Source organism: Bactrocera oleae, chromosome 6, assembly GCF_042242935.1.
Source record: "Bactrocera oleae isolate idBacOlea1 chromosome 6, idBacOlea1, whole genome shotgun sequence".
NCBI lineage: Eukaryota > Metazoa > Arthropoda > Insecta > Diptera > Tephritidae > Bactrocera > Bactrocera oleae.
Window position 1 is genome coordinate 68,624,413 of NC_091540.1, and position 17,599 is coordinate 68,642,011.

Genomic DNA, 17,599 nt, shown 5'->3' on the forward strand with positions numbered 1-17,599 from the left:
ATTGAATAAAACTGCAAACATGTATATATATTTTGTTTACATTTACTGTATTTTATTAATCAATTTATGAATTTATTGCGATTATAGATATATGTATGTATTTGTTTTGCATTCCATTATAGTATATATGCAATTAATTTGTTTTTAGAGGTTTTAGTATATTAATTATTGGATGCTTTACACTAATAGCTGATACGCTTGCGCGCGCGCACAAATCAAGCAAACAACAAGCAAGCGTCTGTGGCGTCCCAAACGAGTGGCGTCGTGATGAAACGATGAAATAATGAATTGATGATCAAGTGAATGCTTCGTCACTATATGAAACTATATTTATTTGTATTTATATGTATGTATATATGTACGCTTTAATATACTGATTATGTTTTGTGGTGAGAAGCCAACACGTTTTGTTGTTTGTTGTTGTGGTTTTTTTTTTTATATTTCGCTTCGCTTGTTGCTGCTGCTGTTGTTTTTATGCGACGGCAAAATTTTTGACCTGAACTTTTAATGCATTATTTGTTTTTCATTCTTTTCGCATCGTTTTTGTTTTGTTTTGTTTTCTTATGCTTTTTGTTATACTTAAACTGATACAGTAATGTTATTAAAATATAGATTAGTTACTAATAAATCAGTCTATAATTAAAATTTAATATTCAATTGTTTGCTTCTCTTTTATGCTTCACTTAATATATGTATTCTATACGCACGCACACACGCATACACACACACACACACAGACAGTTACAGACAGACAGATAAACATGAATGGGCTACGAGCGAACGAGCTTGCACATGTCATTCCACGTGACTTATAATAAACGAATATAAAATAAGATAATAATTTCATTAAAAACCCAAAACTCGAAGGTTTTGCTTATACTTATCAAAACAATTTTCAAAGGCTTAATAGTCATTTATATATATATGTAGTATGTATATACTCTAGCTATCATGCATTGTGAGGCGTTGCCTATGCATGTGTGCGTTGCTACACAAATTCACAAATCTTATACATTCAAACTTATGCTCGTGTGTACGGTTGTATCTTCTTCGATTCTTCGATTACTAGCTGCGATAGGTTTGCATTTTTTTGTTCAATTTGTTTAGCATTTAGTTTGCTCTATATATGTAAATATGCTTTCGGATTTTCTTTGCAGAAAATTTGTGTGAAAATTCATATGCATGGCAATATTCGTGGCAAATATACTTATTTTAAAATGTAACAAGCCATATTTGAAATTATTCAACTAAAGATGCTGACAGTGTTGCCTTAATAAGGTGTTGTGTTTGTTTCTTAAACGGACTATAACAATTGCGCGTTTGCTCTGAATGCTATGAACGAAGCTAACAAATCGTGAAAATACAAATTATTTTAATAATAATAATTGAAAAAAAAAAAAAATACTACCTAACAACTGTATGTGAATGTTTGGTTTGATAACACAATTTAAACAAAACTATTAACGTGATGACTCTTAAAACTTGAGTTGTTTAAAAAAAAGCAAAACAGAAATTTACTAATTTTTTTTGTAACAAATTACGCACCACCAAACCCACAACGAAAAACTGTGCGATAAGGTGGTTTCTGTGGAAGAACATAATTTTCAATTGAAAGTTTCTAAATAAAATCGTTTACAATTACTTCAATACGCATAAGTATGCTTGAAATACTTGTTGTTCGCAAACTGCTAGTGCTTTTAAGCTTTGCCAACAACATAAAAAGGTTTAACAGTACAATAGTAAGGGAAAAAGAAAAAAATAATAAAAACACAAGTGAAACGATAATGCACAAAATCTGCATATAGAAATATATATGTATGTAACTGAGTGTTGAAGTATGAAACATGTAAATAGTACAACAACTCCAATTGACATTATTTTACAATATAAGTAAGTGGGTAGGTATGTTTATAATCGCAAACCAAATCGCTACGCATACTCGTACATGATAAGATTATAAAGCTCTCATTATTAATATGATCTATATTGTTACGATTTATCCACGGTTTTCAACAGACGAATTCGTTTAAAATGTGTTAAATTCAAACTCGATAACTTAAATTAATTGAAATATGTAAACATTACAAATACAAATTAGTTGTACTACTAACACAAAATATATGTGTATAAATGTTTTTGAATTTCTTCTTGTTGTTGTATGTGCGAATATGTAAAACGAATTACCAAAATTAAATTTTCTAAACTCTACATCTTTTTGCTCCCTTTTTGTTCTACACGCGATTATAACGGTACAGCGTTTTGCTCTTTTTTTACATGCGTTTGCAACGGTATACATATGTATAACTGCCGTATTTCTTCGAGCTAGACACAATTTTAGCGACTTAAGCTATACCCAACCGGAAGATATAGACACTGAATTTGCATTACTGCATAATAAATGAATTTTAAGTTCTCTACTAAATTAATGTTAATCTTAAAAAATTTAAACAAGTTATGCTTAATATTTAGAGCCAAGTTTGTATGCACATCCTCCGATTGGGCACCGCCCTTCACATTATTACCAATTATCATATGTGAATTGCAGCAGATAATTTCGCTCTTAGTTTCAAAAGCATCTGGATTATATCTGTACACTCAATTTTTGTTGCCGCCATTTCTTTAACATGACATCAGGGTAAACCATTATTTTCGTACTAAACTTACGACGTTAAATTCCAGCAGTAAGTTGTAGGACGCTCGTGTGCATGACAATACAAAATTTCAGCGCTTTGGACAATTTCAACGAAATCCGTATACATACATACTCGTACATATGACTCGTGTTTTGCTTTTGTTTTTGTTTACACATGCTGCAATTGTGAATTACTGCTCCTTAGGTGTAGTATTTTTAATTAGATGTAGTATTTATTTGCAGCAAATCTGTTGTCACATTTTCTATGAACATTTCACACAAGCTCCTTCTACATCAAAGTCCAAAACCATTAGTTTGGTTTCTTCCGTACCGTTACGCGAACCAACTGCGCATATTAATTTCGTGTCGTTCGCTCTAAAAAAAAAATCACCATAAATACCATTAAAGTTGAAATATTTGGATAATGAAAAACTCGTTTGTGTTCGTTTCATACCTTATGCGCCAGACAACGCCACCGGAGCCGCCCGAATCTAATGCGACCAAATTACGTATGAAATCGCCAGTTTTCACATCCCACAGTTTCACGGTGCCATCATCAGAGCTCGTTACCACAAAACGTGAATTGAATTGCAAGCACGTTACAGCCGATTGATGTTTATTGGGACCTGAATTATTTACAATATATGTATATATGTTAGTAATATTACATTGTATAAATCAAACCAATTTAGGAGGGGGAAAAAGGTTTGCACTCACCTGACAAAGTTTGCAAGCATTGGCCTGTTGTGATATCCCATACTTTTACCGTGGAATCCGCATTGCCAGATACTAAAATATTCTGTCGCAATTCCATGCCGGATGTCAGACTTTGATGACCCATGAGTATGTGCTTCAAATTACCAGTCTCAACGTCCCAAACGCGTATAGAGGTATCTAGCGAACCGGATACCACATGTATTCCGTCGAACTATAAATAGCAAATAGAGTTATATTAAATTTTCAATATATTGTACATTTTCGTTAATAAACGCTTGGCTACACAATATTTTAACAAAAAAAAAAATTATAAAATTTTCGAAGATAGATAATAGTAAGCACGCGTTACCTGCAAGGAATAAACACGATTTGAGTGCCCAGAGAGGGTGTGTAGACATTCCTGCCGTTCGGGATGCCAAATCTTCACCATGTAATCGTAAGCTCCCGACACAATCAATTTGCCATCATATTGCACACAACGCACCGCCGCCAAATGACCCACCAAAACATGCAAACATATACCTTGCACAATATCCCAAACACGTAAAGTCGCATCGCGCGAACCACTGACGACCCTACAACAAAAAAAAAAATCATTTAAATTTTTTTGTGTTGCGCATTCAAGCAATTTCTAAATTAAATGAGTTTATGCTTACTTATTGCCGTGTAAATGCATACATCGCACGGTGGAGGTATGCCCCTGCAATGTGTGTAAGCATTGACCGGAATCCATGTCCCACACTTTCAGCGTACGATCGGTACTACCTGAGATTATTATATTGCCCGACATCTGTGAGGACCAGACGCCACCAGTGTGACCGACCAGCGTGCGCAAACACTATAAATAAAATACATGAATGCAACAATATTATTATTATATTGTAGATATAGATCATATAGCTATAATGCAACACACAACTTACCCTGCCAGTCACAGCCGACCAAACCTTCAATGTATTGTCATCTGAGCCGGACACTATGCGATTGCCCGAAAATTGTAGACAAGTGATGACATGATCGTCGTGCCCTTTCAGAACTTTCGGTTCGCGTATTGGTCGTGAACGCCAATTCATTTCGATTATATGCTGGCGCATATATGCAGCTTTCCATGGTGAGGCAATTGGTGGCATATTGCCTGCGCGTCCGCGTTTCGGTCGATCTGTACGTGGCTCCGTGAGTATTTGCGCCTTGCGACATTTCTCTTTCCACAACAAATTGTCGTCACATAAAAAGCGCCAACTGCGACAAGTCTGCGCGGCACGCAGCAAATCTTTTGGATCCAAATAAGTGAGCACTTGTAATGCTAGCTCACGCGGCAGCAGTGAAATAAAATCGCGTTGAAATTGAGGTTCAATCACCTTCATCATGTGACGCACTTGTGTTGGCTCGCAATACTCAATCAGACGATCGATGGCCATCAGTCGCTCAACATGTGTCCAACGTTGAAATTGTGTCAGCCAATGCTGTAATTCAGGAGGTGGATTCTCACGTGTAGGTATGATGGAACGCGGTGTTCGACGACCAACTGGCGAGTTGTTGATGGCTGACAGCGGTACCAATTGTGTTGAAGTTGTGGAGGGTTTAGCTACTAAAGCACTACAGTGGCGCGGCGTTAATGCAAAATCATAAGCTATACGCTTTCTGCCATTAAGATCGTCAATGTTGGCAGTATTACCGCTGCTGGATATTACTGCGCTGGCATTCGCATCCGGCAAACGGCTATCGTATTTTCGCTTACGCTGTTGAGCGTTAATGTGTGCACAGGTGGATGCATTTTCCGGGGTGTTGTTTGCGCCGCCATTGCCACCCACCTCCTCTGATATCGAAACCATTTGTATATAATTTGACAGATCACCATCTTTGGCTGTGCAGTTGGCACTGACATCGGCACCAGCAGCTGTCGAAGAAATGTCAGCTCCATCAATGTCCGTCTCGTTTAAGCTGGTATTGCTACCGCCGTGACTGCTATTGCTTGCGCTGCTACTGCTACTATGATTGCAAGTGCATATTTCCTCATCGGAAGTGTTCTCGTCACAATCGGCCCATGAAGCTTCCTCATTATAGTCAGAAATAACTGCTTGAGCAGCAGCATGGGCTAACGCCTTGAAAGCTTCAAGAGACATGTCGTCAGGAGGATTGGTTAGCTGAGCTGCAAATTCGGCGCGACGACGAAATCTTGCACTAGTTGGAAGGCCATTGACATTTCCAGAATCCTGTGAGCCAACAGAACGTCTAAGGTAACGTTCATTCGTTTGAGCGCTAGCGTGTACCTGACGCAAATTCTTCATGGACGGAGCATAATGACAGCGAGCAGACGAAGTTGAAGGTTGAGCGTCATCGAAAACAGGAATGACTTCGGCTTCTGTGGAAGCAGCAGCGAGCGCAGCATTATCTGCAGCTACTGCCACGGCGGCATGCATCGAACTGGTGCGGCTACAGCCACCTACATCGGACTTATCAACTAATATATATGGTAGCAATTGTTGTTGTTGCTGCTGTTGCTGTTGCGGCTGCTGCTGTTGTTGCTGTCGCTGTCCACAATTGATAGTTGTTGATGTACTACTCATAAGACTGTCATTCGAATTAGAGTTTGAGTATATTTCCGCTCCTCCGCCGCCAACTGTGCAAGCCGCGGCGCCTGGCAATGATGAGGATGATGTCGATGTGGCAGTAGGTGCCTCTACAATTACTGAAGATGATGTAGACGAATATAATGAAGATGAAGAAGATGATGCCGTTGAGGAGGACGAAGAGGCAGATGTAGATGTAGATGCTGACGAAACGGAATTCGTAAATGTATGGGAAGATGAAGTTAACGATGTCAGACTGTTTTTATTGCCAGTTTGTGTTGATTTTAGCTGTGTTTTGGAATTGTTGGCACCTTTGGTTCGATCCTGAAATGATTGTGCTTGCCGATGTAGGGGATGACTTAGAGAAGAGCACAAATTAAGTTTGGCAGTAGATTTGGTTAAACGACTGGTGTGAGGGCGACTACTCGTTGGCGTTGACGTTGGATCTTTGTAAGCGCACTGAAAAAAATAAACATTAATAATTATACACATATATAATATATACAAGTAATAAATACCTTGCTGTCAGATGAAACGGCACGACCAACACCGCTGTGACTACTATTATTTATATTGCTGCTGCTGCTGGGACAATCATCTCCCAACTCCAACTGATCCTGTTGGCCTCCTGAGTCTTTTTGCATACATGACGATTTTATCAGCCTTAAATTAAGCATGTTTTTCTTTGCGACTGTGCTGTTTTTCAAAATAATACCACCTGTCAATCGTTGTTCTTCCTCGAAATCGGTGCGTTCTATCGCATCAATCGTTTCGATATCAGCAATATGTGGCCTTGGTAATACTACAATATTATTTTCGTTGCTTTTTGAACTGGAAGGACGTTCGCGTAGCTTTTCACTAGTCGTGTTGCTTATGTTCATTTTTTTCAGTCGAAAAGACATGCGATCAGGAAGTATTTCATTGCCATCAAGCCCTAAAAGTGCTGTTATTACGCTAGATTTAGCTTCGCCGTTTGTATTTCGAGTATTTTTTTCATCGATTTTGCCAAATGGTTCTGCCTCATCTGTTTGCATAAATTCATCGCTCAGACGTTTGGGTTTTCCTGTCTTCTCACCAAACTCGCCTTTTTGATCACCACCAATATTATTTAGCTGAGCATGATGTTGATTTTGTTCCTCAACCACTGGTGTTTCAAGATATATTGTCGCACCGTGTCCGTTCGTCACAATAACGCTGCCCATTTCATTGCTCAATTGACTATTAGTACTATTTGTCGAAAAACGATTGTGTTCATGCTGATTGGAATTATCTTCCAAACAATATTGATTCACAACATTTTCAATTGCAGGCGCTGAAGATACATCTTCCACTTCCGCTACTTCACTTTCCGGCTCAATACCTTCATCATCGTCATCATCATCATCATCATCATTTATTACAAAAACTTCAGAGACATCGAAAAATTTCTTATTGGTGCATGTTGTGTCGTCCGACACACCCACCAATTTAATTGTATCGGTAGAAGAGCTGTCGTCCACCACAACCTCTCTGTGTCCATCTGAACTGCTTGGCGGAAGGGAGTTGGACGAACTTATTTCAAATGTTTCCAATACACCGGAAGTCGTAGTTTCGTCGTCCAAAACTTCTGCAAAATCATGTCGTGAGTCAACGAATTCACCTTGCAACAGCGACATTGAGGCCGTATTCAAATTGAACGAAGTTGAAGGTTGTTGATTCAGCGATAATGAATCCGATTGTTCCTTTTTATTTTTAGCGGCAGCAACAACGGTGGTTGTAGCAATGCCAAATTTATTCGAATCAATAGATTTGGGACATTTTTCTTCCATAATACGGTACGACCAGCAGTTGTGTCCAAAAATAGTACGCTGTAAGGGATAAATTGTTTTACTTAGTGACAATATACGTAGAAATACATAAGTTATTTGTTTACATATAGTACATCATATCAACAAAAGCAAACTTTTAGAGCGCTTGAGTCTGAATATATATTTATTAATTACTTCCGACATACACACATAATCATTAAAAGTTTTAATTTTGTAACAAAAATTTTTAAGTTTTTGTTACTAAGCTCTGGATTCTAATATGGAAGAAATTCGATATTGCCTTCACCCACAGCGATTATGTAAGCCAAAATTGAAGTAAATAAAACGCAATATACGTTCATTAAAAGTAAAAAACAAAAAAATTAAATAAAAAAATACTATCAAAGAATTCTTGTTTGTACGGACGATGATCTTCTCGCACGAAATTCCCACAAGTATTCAGCAAACCATACTCGTACAACATATCGGTTGTTTGTATGGTAAAAACGTGTACTCATACTCGCAGGCGTTGTAGCGTACTCAACTCATCTCGCTTTGGACGGGTAGTGCAAATGCGAATTCAAAAATTCCCATACACACACTAACACAGCAAAAAAGACAGTAAGCTAGCACAACAAAGGCAGTTTAAATTACACCAACAACAAATGAATAAAAAAAAATTTTGTACTACACCATCAATGATGGCATGCAACAACAATAGCAACTATGCTCAACAACTGATCACAAATAGTACCCATTGTCTCACGTTCAAATGGCGATTCTCATGGGTACAAGCACACAAACACATGTCAACTTACGTATTTATCTACGTATATAGAAGTACAAAAACAAAAAAGGGAAAAGTAAATAAAGCGAAAATCGCATACAAACATACAAGCATGTAAACTGCAAAAAAGAATCGGTGGGAAAGACAGTATATGAGTACGCAGCAGCCAGTCAACTAGCCAGCAAACCCAACACATGAACCAACAATTCAATGTGCTTGCTTGCCTGCCTGCATGAGAGGTTACCTTTGTAGTACAAAATATAAAAAAAATACCAATTGCATTACAATCAAAAGGAAATCACAAAAGTGCATAAAAGCAGAGTGAACGAGCCACAACGATCGAGCGTAACCAGAATGAAGACGATACTCAATGGATATGTGTAAATGAGCTGAACCGAACCCTGTCAAAAGGAGGAGCGAATGATCGAGTGATCAACGAAATAAATGAGACGAATGAACTGCGACTAACTGGTGTCGGTGAATATTATAACGTTGTGAGGGGCAAAGATATTGTATAAATGCAAAAACAGTAAAGAATCACACAAACGTGTGTTGATAACGACGAAGAAACGTATTGCTGTGTGCACCTTGCGGCAAAAATTTCTGCCGCAAACCAAAATATATATATCTACGTGTGTATATACATATGTATTGTATATACTTCGGTGGCGTTCTCTGTACATGCACAGTCAACGTCATTGCGGTACGCCAGCTGTTGTATTCCAATAGCATTTACGGTTTATGTACGATATTTTGTGAGAAAAATACGTTTCCCCAATTTTATACTTGTTCACACAAAATTGTAACGTTAACTACATCTGGAAACACCGCAAATCAAAAAAAAAAAAAATATATATATATATATATATTAAACAAATAATACATAAGATACAATTTAAAAAAGCAGAGAATTTGTTATTTCACACGTACTTAAAGCTCCTTGCGTACTACATACCAAGGAGAATTTATAAAATATTTTATATCAAATGTATAAATTGTTTAAGATTTCACTTTAATAATTTTCTAATACGCTATCGCCTTGAAGTCAATTTTGAGAAGAATTAGTTACATAACGGACACAATGGCAATAATTTATATAGCACAAAAGCTATCTCATCAAATGAATTTATGTTTATTAACGTCCGTTAAGTTTTCTCACCACCAACATTAACAATATCGCCCATGAGCATATATACCTATGTGACATTTATGTGTCGGTATGCTATGCATTCTATTAAGAATCAATGACTACGCGTGTTAGCGGCGCTGCACGTTTACCTACCTATATATTTCTAAACTATTTATGAGTATCTGGCTGCGTAACTTGGACAATATAATTCTCGCACACTGATTTTTACCTGAAAGAATGTATGCTTCTAATAGAACGAAGACGAGCATAGCCCAAAAACTGATACTACATGAAATGATGGTTGTTGGGCAGAAGTCAACACAATGACTGTCACAGCTGTGAATGTAAAATTCGAATTGCCTGTGCATTTAAGACTAACCATACTTTACTGAAAAATGTCTAAATAGGATGAGCTGCGGGTTGCACCATTTAGAGAATGATACATGTAACGGAATTTTATATTAGTTGTACAGCAAAATCGCAACTATATGAAGGATATAAAATATTTGTTGGAGAATTTTTTTATGTAGCAATTTTCCATTGCTTTTCGTTATGTACAAAAAAGATATGCATCTATTTCTACAGCGAATTATATGAAGAAATTAGAAGTGACTAGGAGCAACTTTAAGCCAAAAATCAAGAGAAATTTATTTAAATGTACATATGTAAAAATGTCCAACCGGTGACACTAAACGGATTAACATAAACTATTTAACCACAATTGTTTTCACTTCGTACTTGTGCGAGACTGTTATTTAAATAAAGTTGTACCAAAATCTACAACAAAATTAAAATTTAACTGCATTAAAACATTAAGCCGCTCCAAATTACTAAGGGGGAAATGCATAAAGACGATAAACGGGGTAACGACGCATCGAGTTCCGGTGCAGCTAACGTTTTTACACGGATAAAAAACAAATCGCACTACATACATATATTTACACACAAAATAAAGATGAGAAAATGCCGACGTAGCAGAGCAAAGCAGAGACGCCATGAGTTTCACTACAGTATATACAGACATGTTGCCACTGGTACTCCACCACATACACAAAATCACACACGCGCTCGCACCGCTGTTAACAAACGTCACGCACCCCAAATCAGGAATTTTTGGTTTTTTCTTCTACTACTTTGGCTCCCCACCTTTTCACTGTTACTCTGCCCCATTCACGATGCACACACCACATACACACACATATACATGTACAATGAGGACGATTACACTTGCAAATTAACGAAAAAATTTCACTGCAAATGGCCTCCAACTCGATGCATAATAAGAAAATTTCAGAAATTCAGCACATTTTCCCCATTTTACATTGAAGAACATCTTTAATGATGATTGCAACTTCTTTTACGTTTCGTTTTATGCCTTTGTTGCTGTCACATACCACTTTGAAGAATTTCAATTCTTCAAATATAGAAAAGCTTGCTCTCACCTTTCTGTGTACTTTATACGAATCAAATTATTGGGCCTTCACTAAACACCGCGATTACTACGCCCTTAAACGTTAATTCAATTATTTTAGTAATACTTCAAGTTTTCTATTCAATTTTCTAATGTCCAAATTCTTCTGAGTTCTTTCTTGCAAACTGTCGAATTCTTCAGTGAGTGAGACGTATAAAAATTGCCAGCCATTAAAAAAAGAACTTCGTATATCTTCGTGAAACCAATGCAGACAAGTTAACCCAGAGTATTACCGTACTTTCTGAATTATTATTCTATAATTATTTTATACAAAATTTCGTTTGCAATAATTTAGATATAGTCTTAAAAGCTGCCGCTTATAAAATGTTTTTTACGCAAATAAACCCTTAATGTTATTCTCCCAGATAGTTTTCATTTAATTCTGTATATTTTCCTATGCCTCATCAGTTTTCATCAAAATCTATGCAAATATTGTAAATAGTGTTTTCATTTGTTTTCTTTTATCACTAAAGATTTATGTGTTAATTATAAAATTCATGTATGTTTTTGCACTAAATACGCAAGTGACAACTTATTCTTGTTTAAATTTTTGCATAAGCAATAAATTTCATTATAAAATTTTGAGTAAAGCCTATAAATTTATTTGTTCTGGCATCCCTCTGTTGAGATGGTTCACCGACAAAATTCGAATAACAACAAAACAGTGTAATTTGCAGAAAACAGCTGATTTTTCTGTTTTTTGTTAGGCCTGACAACTGCCTTTGACTACCCTCAGCATAGAACAAATTGCATTAAAGTAATGTCATCGCCGGCGCCAAAATCTCCAGAACAATCAGATAAAAGCAGAAAATATGATCGTCAAATTCGTTTATGGGGAGAGCATGGACAAAGCTTGTTGGAAAGTTCTACAATTTGTTTGCTGAATGCAACGGCACTAGGATGTGAAGTTCTGAAAAGTCTCGTCCTACCCGGCATTGGTGGCTTTACTATCGTAGATGGAAACGTAGTCACCGAAGATGATTTGGGAATAAAGTATTTGAAGTAATAGTTTATAAACTATAATTTTTAATGCAGCTTTTTTTAGTTTCTTTTTGGACATCTCATTTCTTGGCCAATCCAAAGCAAGAGCCTGTATGCAATTGCTTCAGGAGTTAAACACAGATGTTAATGGTGATTTTGTGGATGAAAGCGTTGATTGGATACTATCAAATCGTCCGGCTTTTTTCGACACTTTTGATGTAGTTATTGCATCGAATCTAAATGAAAAAGCTTTGTGGGGATTATCGGACCGTCTCTGGGAGGCAAATATTCCGTTTATCTATTGCAGATCATTGGGATTTTTTGGTTCTATTCGCTTACAAATAAAAGAACATTGTGTAATTGAATCGCATCCCGATAGCCGTCAGTATGATCTCCGACTAGAACAACCCTTCCCCGCATTACAAAAACATTTCGAGGTAAATTTCTTATGTTTATAATAAATTTATTTAATATTCTATAGGTTGATTAATTTCTCTAAACAATATGTCTTAGAATGAATGTATAATTTTTATTGTTTATTTAGAGTACAGAAATCACTAGCAAAGTTCCATGGCTATTGGTGCTTAATAAATTTATGCAAGTATGGAAGCATAAAAACGGTGGACACTTTCCCGCGAATTATAAGCAAAAGTCAGAACTCAAGGAAATGATTCGCGCAGGTAAACTTGTAATATAACTTACATTATTAATTTACTAAACTAATACAATTTTAGCAATGACGGCGGATGAGGAAAATTATGAAGAAGCCATTAAAGCGGTAAATACTGCTTTAGGTGGAGGTAATGTGCCTTCTTCGATTAAATCGATTTTCGAGGATAATGCTTGTACGAACCTTAGCAAACAAAGTAGCCCCTTTTGGATAATAACAAAAGCTTTAAAAGAATTTGTAGAGAATGATAATAATGGGTTGTTGCCACTTCCTGGTGTGCTACCAGATATGACTGCGGACACTGAACCATATATAACATTGCAGAACATTTATCGTCAACAAGCTTTACATGATGCAGACAACGTTTATCGCAAATGTCAAAAATATTTAAAAGAACTTGGTTTGCCTGAAGACACCATTAGTGAAAAAACAGTACGCTTATTTTGCAAAGAAACAGCTGGCTTGGCAGTTTTACGCGGCACTAAAATTACAGATGAAAACGCTAAAAGTAGTAACATACTTTCATTCGGTTTGTTAAATGTATTGATTTTTGCTGAATATTTTACTAACCATTCATTTTTAGTTGACGATTTAGAAATTCAAGGTACGCTTGCTGAACATTATGTGGCCCTACGTGCATATGAACGTTTTGTATCCGAATGTGGCAATGTACCCGGCGAATGTTACGTTGAAAACGATGTGAAGGAGCTTAAAACGGTCGCAAGTAAAATGCTATCAGATTGGGGGGTTCATGCCTCCATTAGTGATGACTTGATACATGAAATTTGTCGTTACGGTGGCTCGGAGATACATTCAATATCAGCGTTCATAGGTAATGTGTGCATAATTAGGTCCATTTGTTAAATAATACAAAAGTTTATTCATTTAACAGGTGGTTGCGTAGCCCAAGAGGTCATAAAGATTGTAACCAAACAATTTAAACCTATCGATAACACGTTTTTATACAATGCCATTACCTCCGAAACAACAACATTTAAACTTTAAAGACCTGCATTTTGTATGTTATTGCGAAAATACTAACCGAAATATAAATATTACCAAATTCCAATTAGGTCTTGTTTATCCAATATTTCTAAACTTTAGTAAAATATATTTTACTTCAACGCTCATTTTATTTGCACATAGTTACACATAAGGGTCAGCATATCAAATATGCTGCTGGCAATTAAATCCAATTTTTTAACACATTACAAACATTAAAAAAATTTATTAATTATTATTTTTATTTGTTTCTCATTGTTGCAATTATTGCAATCAATTAGTTTAATTTGACGTAGCGAAGACATGAACTAAAAAAGTATCTGATTAAACTTGGCATCCCTATACTGATTGCAATTTTGCTCCTAAAACAGCTGATCAAATAAAAAGCATATAAACAAATTGCAACAAACAATAATATTTTGATAACACATTAATTGGTATACTCAACAAATTTAAAACAAATATATAACTTCAACATTTAGTGTGTTTTGCTATCTTGGAATGTATGCTACAAAAACATTTTTTAATGCAGTAATTCTGCTCTAATTTTCAATTAGGAGGTATGCTGCGCAGATATTATTGTAAATAAAATATGACTGCTGAACTGAAAGTTGCTGAGCGAAAATAAATTTGTGTACATTTATACAAATCTTTCACTATGGATGAACTTTACAATTCATGCCTTGCTTGTGCAAAAGAATTAAACTCACACAAAAATTTAAATGCACCAAATAAAGTTCACATTTTCGAAACACTGGATACCGCAAAGAAACTTGCTACCTGTATCTCAGTAGAAATATCGCTTGCAGACGAATATCCGAAATTTCTATGTGCATGTTGTTATCAGAAAGTCAATGATTTCTATCGGTTCCGAGAAATGTGTAGAAAATCAATTCAACATTTTGAAGAACTGCTATTGGCTAAAAAATCATTGTTTTCAGAAGATGAAGTTCTCATTTCAATTTTGGAAGATCAGTCGAGAAACGTTACTCGAGTGAACGAACTAAATCATCTTGAAGACACTCCTGTTAAATATAAAGAAGATTTGGAAAAGCAATCAAAAGTGATTGATGATTATAATAAGGAATATAAAATAGCAAATGCAGAATACTGTAGACAAGGGATGCCAACACTAAACAAGCATAGTGATGATGAAGACAACTGCGATTCTGATGTTGCGGATAACATCAGCAACAACTCATCTCTTAATGAAAACAGCAAAACCTCAAAAAACGTTGCTAATATTAAATTTAGCAAATTCAAATCAATAAAAACAACGCGTCTAAAAAAGTTGGCTGATTGCGATGCGAAGACGACTTATCGTTGTGATATCTGTTCGTCACGATTTTTCGCTGAGCACCGTCTCATTGCTCACAAACGCGAACATGAAGGCCTTATACCGTATCCTTGTACGCGCGAGGGCTGCAGCAAAGCATTTAATCGTAGGAGCGGACTGGCAAGGCACCTAAGACAGCATGATGGACATAGTTTTCAGTACGCTTGCGATCAAGACGGCTGTGATAAAGTGTATAAGCACAAGCCAACTTTAGTCATGCATCAGCGTAAATATCATAAATTGGGACCGGAGTTAAAAACGCATGTTTGTGAAATTTGTGGCAAAGTATTTAAAACGACGACAATGCTAAACGATCATCATTACACGCACAAGGACAAATCTGAACGTCCCTACGCGTGTGAACAGCCAAATTGCATGCGTCGATTCTCAAATAAGGATAAACTGAAGGTGCATCTTATGCGACATGCTGGAATTAAGAACTATGTGTGTACACATTGTGGCATGCGCAAAACCACAATGAACGAGTTAAAGGTATCTAAGTGTATCTACTTATTATGCATTAAAAAACACATTTCTAAATTTTTCTTTCATTCCTTCTAGGTTCATATTAATTATCATACGCTGGAACGTACGTGGCCATGTCGGTTTTGCACACACATTTGTAATAGTTCAGGCAATTTGAAAACACATATACGTACTGTACATGAGCGTGCTAAAGATTATGCATGCCGCTATTGTGAGCGCACTTTTGCCAAACCAGACACGCGCAAATACCATGAAATGACACATACGGGGGAGAAACCGAATGAATGCTCCGAATGTGGTAAGCGCTTTTTACAACCAGCAGCATTGCGCACTCATCGCAAGATTCATCAGCGACAGGGCGCGTATAGTTCAAAAGCGAAAATAAGTGAAAAGGAGAAACCTGCGCAAGAAACTGTACTCAAAATAGTAGAAAGTTCTGAATAATGAATAAAAAGTTTTGAAAAAGTTCATATGAATTTTGTAAATCACACTGTATCCATATGACTTGAGTAGTTCTGTATATCCAAACCTAGGAAACTAGAATAGTTAGATGAGTGATGTGCCGTACCAACGTGGCCGATGTACAAAAAAAAAAAGAATAAACGTTAATTTCGGTTGCAGCAAACACAAATAAAGTAGTTTTTATACAAGAACTTGATTTTGATTTTTCAGTTTGTATAGAGAGACCTCGTTAAATAAAATAGTTTTTATTTAAAAACTTAATTGTGATCTATCAATCTGTATTACAGCTATATGCTATAGTTTTCCGATCTGAACAATTTCAAAAAAGTTTTCCCATATAAAAACTTGATTTTAATTGTTCAGTTTGTATGGCAGCTATACGCTATAGTGTTGCGATATAGGCAGTTCTGACAAAGGTATTAGATTCTTGGGGAGAAAAGGGGATGTGCAAAATTTCGGCCAAAATCTGGGGGAATAGCGCGCATATATACAGACTAAATCGACTCAGCTCGTCACGCTGATCATTTACATACATAGATACATCGTTGCGCCTCCGACGTTTCCTTCTGGATGTTACAAACTTTGTGGCAAACTAAATATACAATGTTCTGGGCAGGATTGCGAATTTTTTAATTTAAAAATTATGAATCAAAAATAAAGTTTTTATTTTTTAATCTCGATGTTGCGAAAATTCTTTTTTTAATTCTTAATTATATGCTTAAGATGAAATGGTTTTTAAAAATTAAAAACAAATTTTTGATCCGGCTTTTGGGATTACAATTGTTATTTTTTTAATCCGGTATGCGAAATTATAAATATTTAAATTCAAATGTTAATTTAATTATTTTATTAATGTATTATTTTCAACCCTAGTTCAGAGTATAAAGAAAAACAAAATAACAACCGCTAAGCACATTTTTTTTTATTAAAAGTTCATTCTTTATTTTCTTAAAATATATTAAACTATATTACGTTCACATATATTTTATAATTTACATACTCGTCAAGTCAAGAATGAAAATTTTAGAATTAAATTGTTCAGAAAGTAATAATATTTTCGTAATAATTAATATATGTAAGTATTAAGCTGCTAGGCGTATTTTTAGTTTAACAAAATGCTGTTGCAAAAATTCTAACAAATAAAAGGTAAAAAGGAGAAGGTATCTCTTAAAACAGATATTCTTAAAACTTTCATACATAAGCCGAAAATGTTGTATTTTGTTTTTTTTTGTAAATAAGTACACCTTTAAATTGAATATTTTGTAATTATGTATGTACAATATGTCTGATAGAGAGGTAAAATATATAAATTCATTCTGATTATTCATTTTAACGCTTACTTGCTACAGCACATCAGAATATTCCTTGAAATCAGCAGCTTGTAAATATTGAATGTATATTTGTTTTATAACAATTAAGTTGTAAATAATTGTATGTATGTATATGTACATATGCATGTAAAAATAATGTATTTACATATGCAATATGCATTATATAATATTAGGCAAGGTCATTGTTATTGGTTTACGTGTTATTGTGATATTAGTATAGTTAAAAGTACATATGTAC

At 35.5% G+C, this 17,599-nt stretch overlaps 3 protein-coding genes and 1 long non-coding RNA gene across 4 annotated transcripts; 3 read left to right on the plus strand and 1 right to left on the minus strand.

The window, feature by feature from the left end:
• Nucleotides 1-28: 28 nt before the first annotated feature.
• ago (F-box and WD-40 domain protein 7) lies at nucleotides 29-11,250 on the minus strand. The gene is made up of 8 exons (XM_014242286.3): nucleotides 11,065-11,250; nucleotides 6,438-7,766; nucleotides 4,273-6,378; nucleotides 4,006-4,187; nucleotides 3,699-3,924; nucleotides 3,350-3,560; nucleotides 3,087-3,258; nucleotides 29-3,007 (listed from the first exon to the last, which is right to left on the minus strand). The coding sequence occupies exons 2-8, from the start codon at nucleotides 7,725-7,727 to the stop codon at nucleotides 2,896-2,898; spliced, it is 4,299 nt and encodes a 1,432-aa protein (XP_014097761.3). The 5' UTR covers nucleotides 7,728-7,766; nucleotides 11,065-11,250; the 3' UTR covers nucleotides 29-2,895.
• On the plus strand, nucleotides 8,653-10,053 carry LOC138857924 (uncharacterized). The gene is made up of 2 exons (XR_011397138.1): nucleotides 8,653-8,732; nucleotides 8,788-10,053. It is a non-coding gene; the product is annotated as an uncharacterized lncRNA (long non-coding RNA).
• Nucleotides 11,251-11,726: 476 nt separating the features above from the next.
• On the plus strand, nucleotides 11,727-13,813 carry APP-BP1 (Nedd8-activating enzyme E1 regulatory subunit APP-BP1). The gene is made up of 6 exons (XM_014242282.3): nucleotides 11,727-12,086; nucleotides 12,139-12,511; nucleotides 12,619-12,754; nucleotides 12,809-13,273; nucleotides 13,328-13,576; nucleotides 13,637-13,813. Exons 1-6 carry the CDS (start codon nucleotides 11,854-11,856, stop codon nucleotides 13,747-13,749), a joined length of 1,569 nt encoding a protein of 522 aa, XP_014097757.1. The 5' UTR covers nucleotides 11,727-11,853; the 3' UTR covers nucleotides 13,750-13,813.
• A 136-nt stretch (nucleotides 13,814-13,949) lies between these two features.
• On the plus strand, nucleotides 13,950-16,036 carry LOC106626517 (zinc finger protein 25). Its single transcript, XM_014246328.3, has 2 exons — nucleotides 13,950-15,574; nucleotides 15,644-16,036. The coding sequence occupies exons 1-2, from the start codon at nucleotides 14,405-14,407 to the stop codon at nucleotides 16,010-16,012; spliced, it is 1,539 nt and encodes a 512-aa protein (XP_014101803.3). The 5' UTR covers nucleotides 13,950-14,404; the 3' UTR covers nucleotides 16,013-16,036.
• The last annotated feature ends 1,563 nt before the right edge of the window (nucleotides 16,037-17,599 follow it).

Bases quoted from the DNA above. Each gene is read 5' to 3' on its own strand.
- ago (XM_014242286.3), bottom strand. From the start codon at position 7,727: ATGGAAGAAAAATGTCCCAAATCTATTGATTCGAATAAATTTGGCATT. The intron at 3,925-4,005 runs GTAAGCATAAAC...TTTTTGTTGTAG, and splicing joins ATGCATTTACACGGCAATAA to GGTCGTCAGTGGTTCGCGCG. The intron at 3,561-3,698 runs GTAACGCGTGCT...TGCTATTTATAG, and splicing joins ATCGTGTTTATTCCTTGCAG to TTCGACGGAATACATGTGGT.
- APP-BP1 (XM_014242282.3), top strand. From the start codon at position 11,854: ATGTCATCGCCGGCGCCAAAATCTCCAGAACAATCAGATAAAAGCAGA. The intron at 12,512-12,618 runs GTAAATTTCTTA...TTGTTTATTTAG, and splicing joins CATTACAAAAACATTTCGAG to AGTACAGAAATCACTAGCAA. The intron at 12,755-12,808 runs GTAAACTTGTAA...ATACAATTTTAG, and splicing joins CAAGGAAATGATTCGCGCAG to CAATGACGGCGGATGAGGAA.
- LOC106626517 (XM_014246328.3), top strand. From the start codon at position 14,405: ATGGATGAACTTTACAATTCATGCCTTGCTTGTGCAAAAGAATTAAAC. The intron at 15,575-15,643 runs GTATCTAAGTGT...CATTCCTTCTAG, and splicing joins CCACAATGAACGAGTTAAAG to GTTCATATTAATTATCATAC.